At 36.7% G+C, this 18,109-nt stretch overlaps 1 protein-coding gene across 3 annotated transcripts in view; it reads left to right on the top strand.

Annotated features, from left to right (window-relative positions):
- pds5b (PDS5 cohesin associated factor B) overlaps nucleotides 1–15,434 on the top strand; it is a 49,157-nt gene extending 33,723 nt beyond the window's left edge. For all 3 annotated transcript variants that reach the window (XM_052107402.1, XM_052107403.1, XM_052107404.1), the window contains exons 25-34: nucleotides 111–315; nucleotides 1,736–1,850; nucleotides 2,157–2,289; nucleotides 3,790–3,909; nucleotides 4,025–4,087; nucleotides 4,186–4,328; nucleotides 10,802–11,272; nucleotides 13,012–13,110; nucleotides 13,680–13,791; nucleotides 14,621–15,434. In XM_052107402.1, coding sequence (XP_051963362.1) covers nucleotides 111–315; nucleotides 1,736–1,850; nucleotides 2,157–2,289; nucleotides 3,790–3,909; nucleotides 4,025–4,087; nucleotides 4,186–4,328; nucleotides 10,802–11,272; nucleotides 13,012–13,110; nucleotides 13,680–13,791; nucleotides 14,621–14,656 — 1,497 coding nt within the window. In that variant the 3' untranslated portion in view covers nucleotides 14,657–15,434. The remainder of the gene's footprint in view (nucleotides 1–110; nucleotides 316–1,735; nucleotides 1,851–2,156; nucleotides 2,290–3,789; nucleotides 3,910–4,024; nucleotides 4,088–4,185; nucleotides 4,329–10,801; nucleotides 11,273–13,011; nucleotides 13,111–13,679; nucleotides 13,792–14,620) is intronic.
- The last annotated feature ends 2,675 nt before the right edge of the window (nucleotides 15,435–18,109 follow it).

An 18,109-nucleotide genomic window follows, 5' to 3' on the forward strand; every position in this document is an offset into this window, starting at 1 on the left:
ACCATTCACAAATAAATTGAGAATGCCATTAAGTGTTTTGTAAGTTGCTTTGTATGAAAGCATAAGCTGAATGACTATTAGTTGTTAATTATTTTTCTTGTCCTTATCAGGATGAGTGCTACCAGGTGCGACAGGCCTTTGCCCAGAAGCTGCACAAAGGTCTGTGCAGATTGCGTCTGCCGCTGGAGTACCTCGCCGTGTTCACACTGTGTGCCAAAGACCCGGTGAAGGAGCGCAGGGCGCATGCTCGCCAGTGCCTTGTCAAAAATATCAACCTGCGCAGAGAATACCTGAAACAGCACGCAGCAGTAAGCGGTAAGGTCACCTCGCCTCAATCCTTCTCTAAAGGCTAGGGTTGGGAATAAGAAAAAAATAATACTGAAACCAAATATTTTTCATTACATGAACGAAACACTGTATTCACATTCTCTGAATATTAGGGTTGTGCGACTGAATCTACAGTGATATGGCAAAATTCATTATATTTAAAAAATGGCAATAAATGATAATTTTTTTCTTTCCCAGTATATAGTTAGGACATACATTATTGTGGATGGTGAGGTTCCTTCAAGTAATGAAACAAGTATTTTTTAAATGGAATCATTTAGGAACCAGAATCAGATTTTTGAATCAGAGCCAAAATTACGTTAATACAATTCCAATCCCTACTGAAGGACTTGTTGTGTGTTTGTTTGCTAATGATCTTTATTTGTTCATCTTCATGCATCTTCCAGCACAATGATATACTTAGATGCTCAATTGAACTGTCTGTGAGTTATTATGCAGAGGATGCTGATGTTATATTTATCTTGTCAAAAGGATTCATTTGTCCATTGTGTAGCTTTCTTTCTGTAGTTTCTCTTGGAATGAATTCATTGCACGTCAACCTTTTCAGTTTTGATTTGTTAGTCTGAGACCCTAGGAGGATGTGATCCTTTTTTTAATGGTAATTTATATTTATGAACCAAACTATAAATCAGGGCTTTTGTAAAGTATGTTGTGGCCTGGATAATGCCCAGGTTTTTATAAGGCTCAGATTATATATAACAAGGGTTGGGAAATGAGAACCATCATTAAAATAAAAAAATCATAAAAGAAAAAGTTCATCCAAAAATGAAAATTGTCTCATCATTCACTCACCCTCATTCTATCACCAATGTAAATGGCTTTCTTCTTCAGAACTCACAGATTTTTAGAAGTATATTTCAGCTCTGTTAGTTCTTACAATGCAAGTGAATTGTAACCAGACCTTTTTGAAGCTCCAAAATCACATAAAGGCAGCATAAAAGTAATCAGGAAGACTCCATTAGTTTAATCCATATCTTCAGAAGTGATATGATAGGTGTGGGTGAGAAACAGATCAATATTTAAATCCTTTTCTACTATAAATATAAACTTTCACTGTCATATTCTTTCACATTTTGTAAGCGAAAGTGGAGATTTATGTTTAAAATGTCTTAAATATTGATATGTTTCTCACCGGCACCTATCATATCGCTTCTGAAGACATGGTTTAAGCTCCAAAGAGTCCTATGGATTATATTTATGCTGCCTTTTATGTGATTTTTGAAGCTTCAAAAATTTGGACACCATTCACTTGCATTGTAAGGACCTACAGAGCTGAAATATGAGAATTAAAATTTTTGGCTGAACTATTTCTGAGGAACTGGTATTTGAACCAGAATCGATAATATTCCTTACGACTCCCATCCCTAATTTTGTGTGTTTATTACAGAAAAGCTGATATCTCTCTTACCGGAATATGTGGTGCCATATGCAATTCACCTTCTGGTCCATGACCCAGACTATGTGAAAGTCCAGGACATTGAGCAGCTCAAAGACATCAAAGAGTGAGTCCACCCTAGTCTCTTCCACCTCTTAATTGGAAAATGTTTATCTATTCATTAGTTTGTCATTTCACACTCTGGAAATGTCAGATGCGTAATTGTACAAGATATTCATTACCAATATGTTGCCCTTCAAATGGTACACATTTTTGTAAACTGAAGGAAATGTGCAGCTTGTTAGATGTTTGGCTGACTGCCGAAAACATAGATAAATGGTGTTCCAGAGTTACCATCTGCCTTTAATCTTGAAAATGACTCGCTGTCTCTCTCTCTCTGTCTTGCTCTCATATCTTCTCTTTTTTTCTTTAGGGCTTTGTGGTTTGTTTTAGAGATCCTAATGGCCAAAAATGAAAACAACAGCCATGCGTTCATCAGGAAAATGGTCGAAAACATAAAACAGACAAAAGATGGACAATGTCCCGATGATCCCAAGATAAACGAGGTCTGTCTTATTTTGGAGGAATTACTTGCTTTTTCTTATATTCAATACATTGCAAAATTGCTGTGGTCAGGGGCATAGATTCTGGGGGAGATAATCAAAACAAGCAAGTACCACCCCCCCCACACACCCCCCATTATTTATAATCATGATCAATGGAAACATGGGTAAAGGCTTCACGCTGCAAACCCCTAATGTTCTAGCCAAACCTACGCCCTTGGCTGTTGTTATTTGCCTGTAGTTAATATTTTTTTACATTTTTACACAATGTTTAATGTTTTTGAGTTCTGTGAATGATTATACCTGTAGTGTCCTCAATATTTGAGCACTTAAGCCATGCTTAAAATATATTCATTCATCGCATACAAAAGAGCATCTGCAAACAAATGATGCCTTTTATTTTCTGCAAAAAAATTGACCTTTTCTCAAAACTAACTTCCATTTTCACTTGCCTTTTGCTTTTAAGCAACTGATCCCAAGGTCTGTTTAGTGAATGTATGAATTCAGTTCCTATCACACAGCTCACACAGATTAACAACACATGTAGTTTGTCACATTAAGTGTGCACGGCACTGTTAAACTACTAAAAATTGTCCAAATACATTTTATCATTTATTTCTATAGTATGTATGTTTTATCATTTCAAACCTAACAAAAATCTTGTGAAATGTTTTGCTTTGTGTGTGTGTGTACGATCTATCTTGAAAGGATAATTCACCCAAAAATTACATCCCAGATGTGTATGACTTTCTTTCTTCTTCAGAACACAACAAAGACTATTAGTAGAATATATCAGCTCTGTAGGTCCATACAATGTACAACAAAGACTATTAGTAGAATATCTCAGCTCTGTAGGTCCATACAATGTACAACAAAGACTATTAGTAGAATATCTCAGCTCTGTAGGTCCATACAATGTACAACAAAGACTATTAGTAGAATATCTCAGCTCTGTAGGTCCATACAATGTAAGTAAATGTGGCCAGAACTTTCAATGTCCAAAAAGCACATAAAGGCAACATAAAAGTAATTCAGATGACTCCAGTTGTTAAATCTGTGTCTTCACAAGTATGATATATGATCGTTCTGGGTGAGAAACAGATCAATATTTAAGTCCTTAAATTCTCCTCCCTGACCAGTAGATTGTGATTTGCACAAAGAACGTGAAACGCTATAAAGAAAAGATAGTGGAAGTGGAGATTGACACCTATCAAATCACTTAGTCGTATGGACTACTTTCATGCTGTCTTTTAAATGCTTTTTAAATCGGAAAAGTTTTGGTCACCATTCCACTTGCATTGTATTGACATACTGAGGGAGATATTCCTCTAAAAATCTTTGTTTGTATTCAGCAAAAGAAAGTAAGTCATAAACATCTGGGATGGAATGAGGGTGATTTTAAATGATTAATTTTCCTTTTTGGGTGAACTATCCATTTAAAAATAAATGCCACTTCTTTATTTTTCTTTTTTCTTTTCATACATTTTACTTATTTCCTTGCAGAAACTGTACACGGTGTGTGATGTAGCCATGAACATAGTCATCTCCAAGAGCACCACATACAGTTTAGAGTCGCCTAAAGATCCTGTACTGCCTGCACGTTACTTCACGCAACCAGACAAGGTGATAATCATGCAGCCTGCTGGCTCATACTGTAAATGGCATATTACAGTTCAAATCAGAATTTCAAATAAATCACAAATCACTAAAGTCTATCAATGTTAATGCTGCCTTTTAGAATTTCAGTAACACGAAAAACTACCTGCCTCCCGAGATGAAATCCTTTTTTACCCCTGGAAAGGTACATATTTGACCCCTATTCAGTGCTTTTAACCTTCTTCATTTTGACATGACTGTGAAAGATTGACTGCCTGATTCTCTTTTTCCTTCTATCTTCAGCCTAAGGCAGCAAACGTGCTGGGTGCTGTGAACAAGCCCCTGTCTGCCACTGGAAAACTGCAGACCAAACTCTCCCGCATGGAGACCATCAGCAATGCCAGCAGCAATTCCAACCCCAGCTCCCCTGGCCGCAGTAAAGGAAGGTCAGTCCTCACAAATGCACGTGTACACATCAGGAGAGATGATGTGGATGGATTGCTGTGTTCAATGTTGTGGATTAAGGATGGTGGAATGTGGAGAGAGGTTTCACAAAGCAGATTGATATATAGATTGATTGCACTATATGTAGTATTGTGCAAGAAGGTATGAGAGATCTCTGGACTATAAAATATTGTCCTCCCTAGAAGAGTAGGAAGGTCTAATTGATTTTAATGATTGGATTCATTCAGATGTTTTTGTTTGGATGAAATGTTTAAAAGAAACTTTCACCAATTACATTATCATTTAAAGTCGGCATGAAATGAAAATACACACTGTTATTGATCTTATTGTGAACGATTCATCTTCCGGTGAAACGACAGACGTCTCTCTAGTGATGTATGGAGGACTTCTCCATCATTTAGTCTGCTTAAAACCTGCCCTTTTCTTATAAATACCACAAACTTGCGTAGAGTTTAACAAAGCGTCACTCGCATGTTGGTGAAGATGGTAAGGTGTCTTTTCATCTGTTTTCCTTCAAAACTATCATTCCTTAACCCAAACTTCCTTGGTTATGGGTCAGCTGGCTTGAATATACACTTCGAATGAGGAGGAATAATGGCAAATTTGTGGTTTTGTTTGAGACATTTCAAGCCTGAATTGCTGTGGTGATCACTAATTAATACAATGCTTCAGATGCTTCTGGAGTTTACATTTTTGAATGCAGTTATCTTGGGATGCACAGCATGAGTAAGTGTTTTGGCCTTTATATTTAGTGTATTGTGATTCAAAATGTTAAAATATTTTACTCACTCGTTTTTCAATGGCTACAGCCTCTTCATAAGCAAAGACTGTGAGGTGCTTGTGTGTTTATGTTGTCAGTTTGATAATAAATGTGTTTGATCACTGCTCAATTTCACCGATAACCGGCTCTGACTCGAGCACCACGGTGGTAGGGGCGTTACTATTGCGCTAACAAGCCTCAGTACTCCAGGGGGTGATAGTCACCTTTAAATTTGTTATTCAGATATCTAGCTTTAAACACGTTAACCGGTTAAAGGGACCGTTCACTCAAAAATGGTCATTCTCTCCTCATTTACTCACCTTTATGCTGTTTCAAACTTGTAAGACTTTCTATTTGTTTTGCAGAACACAAAGATATTTTGATGAAGATGAGTTTTTTCTTTTTCATACAAGCCAATGGGATCAAACACTTTCAGGCTCCATAAAATGCATAAAGGCAACCTAAAGTTAATCCATACAACTGTAGTGGTTTCATGTCTTGTAGGGATACGATTGGTGTTGGGTGCAAAGCGGACCAACTTGTAACTCCTTTTTACTACAGTGTATGCAGAAAGTATTTTTTCACATTTTGCTATGTTGCAGCTTTAAACTAAGATGCTTTTAAATAGAAAAAATGTTCCACATCAATCTACAATCCATGCCCCATAATAACAAGGCAAAAAACAGATTTTTTTTTTAATAACTTTGCAAATTTATTAAAAAAAAAAAATGAAATTTCACATTGACAAAAGTATTCAGACCCTTTGCTATGACACTTGAAATTTAGCTCAGATGCATCCCAATTCTTTTCATTCTTTGAGATGTTTCTACACTTTGATTGGAGTCCACTTGTGTCTAATTCATTTGATTGGACATTATTTGGAAAGGCACACACCTGTCTATAAAATGTCTCGCAGCTGAAAATGTATATCAGAGCAAAAACCAAGCAATGAGGTCAAAGGAACTGCCTGCAGAGCTCAGAGACAGGATTGTGTTGAGGCACAGATCTTGGGAATGCTACACAAACATTTTGGCTGCATTGAAGGATCCCAAGAGCACAGTGGCCTCAAGTTCTTAAATGGAAGAAGTTTGGAACAACAAGGACTCTTCCTAGACCTGGCCAAACTGAGCAATCAGGGGAGAAGGGCCTTGGTAAGAGTGGTGAACCTGATGCTCAGTAATTCAAAATGTTCACTTCAGAAATAGTATCACGGCTTGTGCTGTTTCTAACAAGTCATTGGATAAACCAGGATAGATGAATGGGTGTGAGTGAGAGAGAGAGAGAGAGAGAGAGATGGAGCGTGTGCGATCACCTGTTGCCACACCCAATCAGAGATGCTTGCAGCTTTCTGAAGGTCAGGTTTCTCAGTGGAATATAGACGTCCAAGTGGGGTATTCCTCTCTATTTCGGGGTAGCATGTGCGCAAATGTCATTCACTATAGAAACGGTGACGTCCTCCGCCATTTTTAACAAATCCGATGTGGAAACTCACAGAGCTGTTCTATGTAAACAATGACTAATGGGATTCACTTTACGTCACCAACTGGCTCATTTTACATGCAAAAATGTTTGCCACCACCTGCTGGCTAACATATGTAATTTCAAAAATAAAGACAGTAACTCCTAACACATATGCACTACGCTTACATTTTAGTTTAGAACAGCACGAACACAAGCGGAGTGATACACACAGTGAAGCTGTCACACCATCAGTGCTCATGGAACGTCTCTCGTCCAGTCAGATTCGAGGACTGGAACTAATTGTGTGTGTGTGTGTGTGTGTGTGTGTGTGTGTGTGTGTGTATTTGAGATAAACAAGCCATCAACAGCATAAATATAAAATTACAACTTACATCTGCAATGAAGCGAACACACAATGGAGCATGAAAGGCTGAAAGTATTGTGAGGATTGCCCCTTGCATGAGCCCCGGTAATATGAAGTGCTTTTTAGTCACCTATTTTCAAACGCGTCTTAAATATATGAGTCTAATAAGCAATATCATCAACATTAATATAATATTATAACTTAAATCGGTGAAGTTAGCGAATGCACAACAGGTAGAATGAGCGCATAAACTGACCCAAGCCCTTTCTTTCATGTTGTTTGTTGACATGATATCATGAATAAACTCTTCTGGGAGTGAGTTTGTGAAAGGATTTCAATATTGTAACTTAGTCGAGGACGAAGGAATGTGTAGTTACACATAGTTGTGTTGTGTGTTTGGCTTGAGCTGCTCGCTAAATGAATATCTTAGGAAAATGCTGTTACCATAGCGTCCTCCGTAGCGCAAAATCAAAGAAGTCTCTAAAAACTGAAAATGAATACGCCCCTGTAATACAGAATCCACAACAAAGATACTAAAGATCTAATACTTCATTATACTCATTAAATGACATTATTTTAGGAAAGGATTTCAAGTTTTCACAAGGTCTTTTATGTAAGTTAATATGTTTATGTCAAGTGCATAACAGCCGGTTGCACCCTACCACTGGGGTGGGGAGGTTGTCACAGTGTTGCCCGTTGTCTTATAACTAATGGTGATGAACATAGATATGCATGTATTATAAAGAACATGAAACCTACTCTGTCACTTAAAAGTATTGTATACAACTCTGATAATAGGCAGCAGTCTGCAGCCTAATGCGTGGTCTGAATCTATTTTAGATATTAGAATAAAATTTGTATTCTGCAAAATCTGGCTGTCACTCTTCCTACTGCGGACTAAAAACAATCTCTTTTGAGGTCACAGTTTTCAGTAATCATAATGACACAAGGGAAAGCAGGAAGGGAAGGTTTACAATGGCTATTATGGTGAAGAAACATTGCTGAATAGATGTCATTGAGATTCTTTTGAATGGAGTGTTTCATCCTGTGGGTCAGGAAGGCACAATAATTACTGTTTCCCTTTACCTCACCTGTGCAACATCCAACATGCACTCTCATTGAATCCAGCCATTTCTACTGTGGGGAGACTTTGTGCTTGATGCACTTTTGATGACTCATGCCGTCCCTATGAGATTTATAATGGTCAAACTCGTAGGTGACTTTTATAATGAGATCAAGATGAACAGATGAAAAAATTATTTTGTTGTTTATCTTTTGATGTGCTTCATTAGTCTGAGTTTATCTGTAATCACTGGTTTGTGACGCATACATTTCCTCAGTCAGAAGTTCATGGCTTTTCACAACCTGCTTGACACATACTAGCCTAGTTTCCATCCACTTTTCACACCATTTTGTTATCGACAAAGTGAAAATGCGTAAAACATGCATGTTTCTATTCAAATGGCGTTTTATCGATAAAATGGTGTGCAAGATGTGTGTGTCATGCCTAAAAAAACACTTTGTTGCATAAGATTTGGTTTATCTTAAAAGACATCTTCCCTTAAGCCATTTCCATACAGAAATGTGTGCTTATCACTTATTCGGCTACCAGATGTCCCTAATTCCTTAAAATGGAGAGTATTGAGACTATTCATTGAAATTAGCCTGCTGACTGTCATTTTAATTTCACCAATAAATGTATTCAGAAGAGGAGGAATTGAAATCAATAGGGAACAGTTGCCCTTCTGATAGGACCGTAATATTGGTTCTCCTGATGTTGTGCCTATCGCAGGTTGCCACAGGTTATGACAGCTGGCAACCTGTTTGAATTAAAATTGTTAGAATTATCCTCATATTCCCATTTTGATTAGCGGAATCAAATAAAACCTCAAACATTAATAATTTTGTTCACGAGATTAACACCATGTTCTGAACGTGTATTCAGTGCAGCTGGAAACATAACTCACAAAAAATTTAAAGTATCTGACCACTTAAAAGCATCCAGTAAAGGTAGGACTGAACTATTTAATAATTGTCCAGCTGTTTAGTGATCTTATAAATGTGTTGAATTCCATGACTGCCATCTATTATTTTGAATAGTGTGTAAAAGCAACTTTAATAAATAAACAAATGTCTACCGTGATTAATCACAAACAGTGGCCATTCATTTGTTCTCCGTGCACTTGTTGATGTGCATGATACGAGATGTTTGTGTTGGCATTCCTGGAAGTGTCATATATGCAGTATCGGATCTATACGCCATTAAAATCTATCCATAATCACGTACAATCGCGACATTTGAAGTATCTACATTGTATATGCGCTAGAGTTAAATGGAAAAATATTATGTCCACATTTGTAAATTTTAGCGATAATTTGTGTTTCCATCAGCTTTATTTTGATGCGCTAAAACTTCTTTCTCAAAAAAATCCTTGGATGGAAACGTAGTTACGGTTATGATTTAACACTTCCTCTAAACAATTGGAAGTGCTCCCTGTTCTCCTTTAAAAGATTAAACTAGATGAAGACAAACATTACTATTTCTTTACTTGAGGTAAGGGACTTGAACAAACCTTTAACCATGAGTTAAATAAATTAGGTGCCTTACTCATATCTGTGCTAGGGATATGATGCATTTCTAGTTTCAAAAGACTCAAAAGCCCAATATCTCTGGGATTTAACTATACTGGGTCTTCAAATTTAATCTTATGCGGTCTCACTCATATGACTTCTGCAAAACACGATGATTCTTTTTGAAGGAGATATGACGTTTTTATATCCATAAAATGCAGTTCATGGGGTCCAAAACTTCCTACGCTCTGTGGATGCGTCAAGTGTGAGGAAATGTAATGGAGCTTCAAATAATGATCACTCCAAGGAGATTTCAATGTTAAAATTTATTGTGGAATGGTTAAGTTTGAATCAGTTTCTCACCCAAAACTGATTGAATTGCTTCAAAAGACATGGATTAAACACTGGAGTGTTTTTTTTTTTTTTTTGTAGGGATGGGACGATATCGAAATGTATCCGGTTTTTATATATTGTGAACCAAAAAAATTATGAACCATATTGAGGCAAAACTAAATATTTCAAAATTTGCCATTTTGTTTTCTGTCCATGTGATCATAAATAAAAATGACCCGTCAAATGTCATATATGAGAAACTCTTATTTTTTAATGTGAATAAAAAATTTTTTGCAAACATTTAAACAAATTAAAAATTACGTTTTCTGTCATACTTTGTCATGCAAGTGTTATTATATTGAATTGAGATAATATTGAATCGTGAACCTCATATCGTATATCAAAACGAATCGTGAGAACCATTCCTTGACCATTGGCACATGTATTGCAAGAAGGGGTGTTGAAGTCAAATTATTTAAGCAATAGACCTTTCTCTGGAAAAATTAATTATAATGATGCTGCCACCTTTCTAAGGTTATTTTATACCTGCAGCTTTACTCCAAATCAATAATTTTGACTACTCTACAAAATAAAGGATTACACAGTTAATACTAATCCATGGCATTTTACATTTTGGCTTTCATCTTCATTTTGGCTGTTTATCTTTCTTTAGAAAAGTATTAACACAAGTTTCTGAAATGTTGTTGATTTGACATGGAATAACCCAGTAAGCAACTTCCCTGAACATCCAAGCAATGCCCTAGCAACCATCCAGAACACTCTAGTAACCACATAGCAATGCCTCTGCAACCAGCCACAGCACCCTAGCAATATTCTAGGGAATATGCATTTTTTTGTTATACTCCACTCTAAAATATATCATTAAATTCAAATGTCATGAATAACGATGTGCTGTGAGGATCCTGAATCTAGATTTAATGTTGTTTTTTTTTTTATCACTCCAGATTGGACTCCGGTGATGTGGACCACAGTGAGAATGAAGACATTTCTATGAAGAGCCCATCCGAGACTGAAAAGCCCACCAGGGGGCGCAAACGGGGTGCCGCCTCTAACCAGGACGACAAGAGCCAGGAGTCCAAGCCCAAGCGGGGCCGCAAGAAAGCAGCCAATACGAGCACTGATGATACAGAGGAACCGTGGGGTGAGGACAGCAGTATGGCAGAGACGACCATGGAGACCGAAGATGAACAGAACAGTCCGCCCAAGAGGGGTCGCAGAGGACGGCCCCCCAAGTCGGCTGCCGCCAAAGACGAGACGCCCAACAAGGGCAGGAGGGGCCGCAGGAAGGCTGCTCCGCCTGCAGAGGAGGAGAATGAAGAAGAGCAGCAGCAGGAAGAGGAGGAAGAGGAAGAGGATGATGGAGGCAGTGAGAATATGGAGGTGAAGCCCAAGGGCAGGAGAGGGCGCAAACCTCGGTGAGTGACCATATGTATGTTAATCCTTTTAGGAATTTGTGAGGATAGTTTTAGGACTATATATGTTATAATATTGTTCTGTAGTATGTTGCAGTATTATCTCAATACTGTAATTATCATAACATTAATTGGTGCTCCATGTAAGGCCCAGTTAATTTTTAATTGGTGCCAGGTGTGGTTATTACAACATCACAATAAAAACAGTTGTAATAAAGTGTATTTATTTACAATACCAAAACGTAACACAGTGTGCCAGAACACAGACTGTCTGCAGTATTCAAATGTCTTAATTAAAAATATATATATATTTATTTAAGTTAAATATCTTAACATAGAAAGGGTCTTAAATGTCATTGGTGGAAGCCTTAAATTTGTTTGACGTGAATAATTTTTTCCTAAAATTCTCTCCCTGCAGATTCCCTGTAACATACCCATTTAGTTTAAACATTGCATATATTAATTAAATATAAAAACAATATCATCTAGGCTTCAATTTAAAGTGCTTCCTATACATGGATCCATGTTCCTAAGTCATACAGAACCCAGTTGCATATTTACCAATTATAGAAAAGGATTGGCTCAAACATTTTAAAGGAATAGTATACCCCAAAATGATAATCTTATCATCATTTACTTGTCCTCGAGCTATCCCAGATGTGTTTGACTTTGTCTTCTGCTGAACACAAAGATTTTTTTGAAGAATACCTCTGCTCTGTAGGTCGATACATTGCAAGTTAATGGTGACCAAAACTTTGAAGCCCCAAATGCACAAAGTCTGCATAAAAGTAATCCATAAACTCCCGTGGATTAATCCATGTCTTCTGAAGCGATCCAGACAGTTTTGAGTGAGAACAGACCGAAATGTATCTCAATTTTCTCTATAAATCTTGACATCAGCAGTCTCCTTGGCGATCATGATTTCAAGCTCGATTGCACTACGCATGCGTTAAGCACTAGGAAGTGCTTGAAACCAAGATTGTGTCTAGAGACTGCAATGGTAAGTTTTGTAGTGAAATTTTTTTAATATTTTGGTCTATTCTGACCCAAAATGGGATAGTTCACACAAAAATAATAATTTTCTCATTCACCCTCATGTCATCCCAGATGTGTATGACTTTTTTCTGCAGAACAATTCAGCTCTCTAGGTCCTTACAATGCAAGTAAATGGTGACCAACATTTTGAAGCTCCAAAAAACACAGACAGCATAAAAGTAATCATACGACTCCAGTGGTTATATCCATTTCTTCTATAGAGATCTACTCGATTCTGTTGAAAAGCGCCCTTGTGTTCCCTCTCTCTATCTCTTTTATGTTCGCACCCACAACAACACTGACATACATGCCAACCTAAATTATGTGGCTATTATTATATCTGGATTGAGTATTTAAATTCACAGTTTTTAAAGAGTGTTTAGTCTCCTAAAAACTATTATAACACTACTTTATCTCTGTGTCTGATTTAGAACAGACAGAACTCCGGCAATAACAACCTGTAGATAAAGTTAATGACAGCTTTAATTAATCAATGCTAGCAAATGACCATGGTATAAGCGGGATAATCCATGGCTAGGTGTGTTGAACTATTTTAAATGTACTTTGCCTCGATGTCGTGCATTTAAATCATTTAAAGCAGACCTAGCTGTGGGTTATCCCTTAAATATATAGCACTTGTGGATTAGGACAAGAAAACAGTCCAAAAAAAAAAAATGTCTAACTAAATGGTAAATTATTATTCACAGAGTGGAGACATCAGAGGCAGCCAGCGATTCTATTGAATCCACACCTCAGAAAAGAAGAGGACGACCTCCAAAATCACAAACGGTGGCTAAGAAAGCCAGGTACATTTTAAATAAGTCTCTCAGACATTTTACCTCAATACTGACAAACACAGGGGGGTCTGGGTAGATCAGCGAGTATTGATGCTGACTACCACCCTTGGAGTCACAAGTTCAAATTCAAGGCGTGCTGAGTGACTCCAGCCAGGTCTCCTAAGCAACCAAATTGGCCTGGTTGCTAGGGAGGGTAGTCACATGGGGTAACCTCCTTGTGGTCGCTATAATGTGATTCTCGTTCTCGGTGGGGCGTGTGGTGAATTGTGTGTGGATGCCGCAGAGAATAGCATGAAGCCTCCACTTGCGCTACGTCTCCACGGTAACACGCTCAACAAGCCACATGATAAGATGCGTGGATTGACTGTCTCAGATGCAGAGGCAACTGAGATTCGTCCTCCGCCATCCGGATTGTGGCGAGTCATTATGGCACCACGAGGACTTGGAGCGCATTGGGAATTGGGTATTCCAAATTGGGGAGAAAGGAGGGAGGCGAGAGAAGAAGAAAAAAATACTGACGAACACAGATCTGCTTGTCATGCTTGTGTTCATGGATTTTGACTTTCAATCTGCTTCAGTGCTGGGAGAACCAGAGCTGCTGCCAATCAGGAAGAGGAGTCTGAAGAGGAAATGGACACAGCTCAACAGAGTGAGGAGGAAGAGGAGACAACATTTGACACTTCACCTAAAGTAAGATATTTCTCTTCAGGGTCTCCACTGACATGGAAGTCCTGACAATATCAGTGAATTATTATGTTTTTTTTTTTCTTGTTTGTTTTTTGAATACATTTGTAAACGTATAAAAATCATTTTTTATTATAATAACACCAAGAATTGGTTCCTGACATACCAAAGGAAATTGGCTCCAGCAATCTTTATAAAAATATGTTTTTAAATCCTTATGTAGTAATCATGAATGACTGGAAAATTCATAAAACATTAATTGGACAAAAGGAGTGGGAACCCTGTCTGTTTCTCTTTTAAATGAAAACAATTATGACTGTCACTGAATGTCATCATTATAGGGTTCATTCCCACGGTCCTGGAAAACCTGGAGACATCAGGGAATTATGAAATTATGTTTTCAAGGCTTTAATGTCATGAAAACGTCATGTAAATTTCTATAGTGAATATACATATACAAAATACTGTATATCGATGATCTAGTTTTCCTTTGCTCTTAAATATTTCAGCAGCTTGGTATTGCTCTTGTATAGGGTAAAATTTGATTGTAAGCAATAGTGATGCCTGATTTATGAGCAAATCATTCCTTTTGAGTCACTCAATTACCTTTCAGGTAATTGGTCGGGAAAAAAGTTCAAAAATCTGAATGATTCATTACTGAACCTGATAAATCAAAATGAATTGTAAAACTCTGTATCTAGTTATCACAAATGACTGAAAAGGTCATGGAAAAGTCATGGAATTTCATTGATCAAAAAGAATGGGAACCCTGCCAATTATGAAATGATGTTGTATTTGTGAATATGTGATAATAATAATGGTGTATGCTTTCTAGGTGCGACGGAAGGTCGGGAGAAGGGACCGAAGATGAGTGCATCAAGACGTACGAAACGAAAGAGCGATTTAAGATTAGCCATTCTTAAGAAGAATAAAAAGTCCGGAAGGGAAGAGTGAACTTGTGGAAAGTTTGGACTTTAAGGAGCCATGCATCTGCTTCAGCTGTATTTTGCCGTCTTTTCTGCCATGCGCTTCTGCCCCATCTATCTGCCCCATTTTTGCATTATGTGTGCCGTCCATGTGATCTTAACCTTATGAGAAAGAAAGTGTAAATAGTTTTTTGGGCTCTTACTATCCCCCTACCCACCCAAGTTTAGGGAGGCAACTTGTATAGCTTTTACCTCCAGCTTTATATGTATTGCACCAGCTGATCTGTCCAAGTAAAGGAAAAAAATCTGAACAACTTTTAGCAGTACTGTATCTGTCCCGTGTGTCTTCTGTATATCATTCAGTACTGTGCTACATGAATAACTATTTTCTAGTTCCCTTTTTTATTTTTATTTGTTCGTCATTTTATCCTTTCCTTTTTTTAACCCTTCTCATTTGAGTAATTCTTGTGTGCATATGGTTGTGCATGTGCAAATGTGCCTCTGCAGATAAAAGAAACACTGGTCTGGTGATGAATGCACGTATTTGTTACATTTTACAGCCCAGTATTGATTTTATCAGTGTTCGAAACAGGGAGAGGATGGTACAGAGAATTTGTTTTAATTTTGGCTGCGTGTTGGGATACAATGGAAGATATTCTCCTCCCCCACCACCCAAATCAGTTTTTCAGTCAGCTGAACCAATAAAATATTCCGTATAAATAACTTGCATATTTTCTTGTTTAATGTTTTTGGTGATCTCACTTGTTTATTGGTATGCATAATTTAGTTTTTTAAAGGTGCATTGTTTTTTAATGTTGAAATATGTTCTCCTGTTCCAGTTAAATGTGCAGAGATAAATGTAAGAGCCATTTGTAACTTCACTGAAGTCTGGAGAAGTGTAAAATTGACATCGTCATGTGAGGTACTACATTTGCATTAAAAAATATTCTAGATGTTAAAGATACAGGTAAATATGTAAATTGTACTACATTCTCACTCATTATCAAAATCTTAGATTTAGAACTTTTATCTGTCCAGGAATTGAAGGGAGATAAAAATTAGAGAAGATAAAGATGGGTTCAACAACATTTTGAGGTATAGAAATGTTTAAAAAAATATTCACAAAATGGAAGTGTACAAAGAGCCATCAAATACTATAGGGTAGAGCTAGATAGGTGTATATAGGTTTTAACGATTATTCACTGCCAATAGTTTATCTTTGGAACTATTGTTTATCGGAAACAATTTATGCTAATAGTTGTTGATATTTTTAGATTTTTCCTATTATTAAGCCTCTGTGTTGCTCTGTGGCTGGAGCTGGAAGATTCTACAGTCAGAACATCTTGGTTCTACTGTATAAAAGTGGCCTCTAGAGGTGAAATAAAAACAATCACATACTTGTGGGGATTTACTGTGTCTAAATCTGTCAACATTGACTATTCGACAATATTTTTATCCTTCAATGCATATTTTGTTATTTTGATTAGATAAATTAAGTGTTCTAAATTGAAGCAAGGGCATGCAAAGGAAAATTTGAGTATACAGAAACATTTACTGGTTAGTATTGGGATTTTAGTTGCACAATAATATGCCTCTCTGATTTTATTCATTTTGGACACTTGTCTGTGCCTGTCATATTAAGGGAAGACAATTATTTTTCTTACATTATATAAATTCATGTTTAAAACATCGGCTATATCCACCACCTTAGTTATCGGTATCTGCAAAATCCACTAACGGTTGACCTCTACTAAAAGGGTACAACAGGGCTATACTGGGGTAAAAGGCTCTTTAATAGTAACAAAAACCTCCATAGAACTTTCCTGAACACCTGTTTCCCACTACATACTGCAAAATATTCCTGACCCATGAGATTATTGTGTGCAATGTCTGAATTTGAGGTAATTTGATTTAATAATTTTGAATGAGACATATGTAATTTTGACTTTTGCTCAATGTGATCAAATAAAAGGTTTTTTATTTTTCTTTCTTTTAAACTGACCAGTAAGTGAAAGGATAGTATTTGAGGTAAAAAGCCCTGCTTGTTGCTGGGACTAAAGGCCCCCATAAACAAATTTTTCTTCACAAATGAATACTCTGGGTTCAATAGCTCAATCGACCGCATTTGTGGCATAATAACAATTATATGTGCAGCCAAACTGCATAACCAAAAAATTTTTTTTTTTTTGCTTCTTTCAAAAAAAGCAAAAATCTGGGTTACAGTAAGGAATGGAAGTGAATGGGGTCAATCCGTAAACATTAAAATACGGTTTCAAAAGAATATCCACAAGACGTAAACGTGTGTTAACATGATAGTGTGATAAATTTGCTTCCTAACCTTTTCTGTTTAAAGTTATAGTTAATTTTACAACTTTGTTGCCACGACGATGTAATGTCAATAAACCCTAAAATGATAATTTAAACAACTTTACAGCTCAGATAATACACAAGTTGTAACAGAAGAATGAATGCAATTGCTTTTATAAAATTAAAAGCTTCACATTTCTGCCTTTTAAACCCTACAAAATATTGTCCCATTCACTTCCATTGTAAATGCCTCACTGATTTTTGCTTCCTCACTGTAACCTACATTTTTGCTTTTTTAAAGAAAATGAGGGACTTTATTTTTGGTAGTCAATGTGCCACAAATGCTGTCAATTGTGCTTAACTTGTAGTTGATTGTGCTTGTATTGAACCTGGAATATTACTTTCAGTGGGGGAATTATATTTGTTATAAAGAGTTTTCAAAGTGGGCTCACATTTACTGATCAAATCAGACTAGAGATTCATTTATTTATAGAATACTTGAGATGTTATGAAATACAACATTTGATTAAAATGAACAGAAAATGGTGCGCATGCACTTTTTTTTTTTTTGTTTTAAGTGGTAATTCTTAATAAGTATTGCATAAAACTTTTTTTCAATACTCAAGATATGATTATTTTTATTTTTTTACTCAAAAAGCATCTTGCTGTACCTATACCTACCTATAGCTAATGTCCCTATATTAACACATTATCACTATAACCACTCTGGGGGCCATTTACCCTAAATGTGGGGGCCTTGCTCCCTCGTCACTTTTTTAGAATTATTTTTTTTTAAAGAGATTTAATTAAAACAACTATCCGTAATTATTTATTTTCACACATTATGTTGCTCCAGCAATATTAAAATAAAATATTCAATCTTGATACACTTTGTTACCAGAAAAAAAAGCACACATTTTTCATAAGGTGTGCCTTTAGCCCCTTTGTACCCTACATTTAGCCAGTTCTGGCTAATACAATACGCTATTTATAAGGAAAATGTACTTGGAAAAAATTAGATAAGGGCTGGATATTAACTATGCATCTTGAATGCATTTTGCAGGTCTAGTGCTTTCAATGTCCTAATTGAT

This window comes from Xyrauchen texanus, chromosome 36 (genome assembly GCF_025860055.1).
Source record: "Xyrauchen texanus isolate HMW12.3.18 chromosome 36, RBS_HiC_50CHRs, whole genome shotgun sequence".
NCBI classification, from domain to species: domain Eukaryota; kingdom Metazoa; phylum Chordata; class Actinopteri; order Cypriniformes; family Catostomidae; genus Xyrauchen; species Xyrauchen texanus.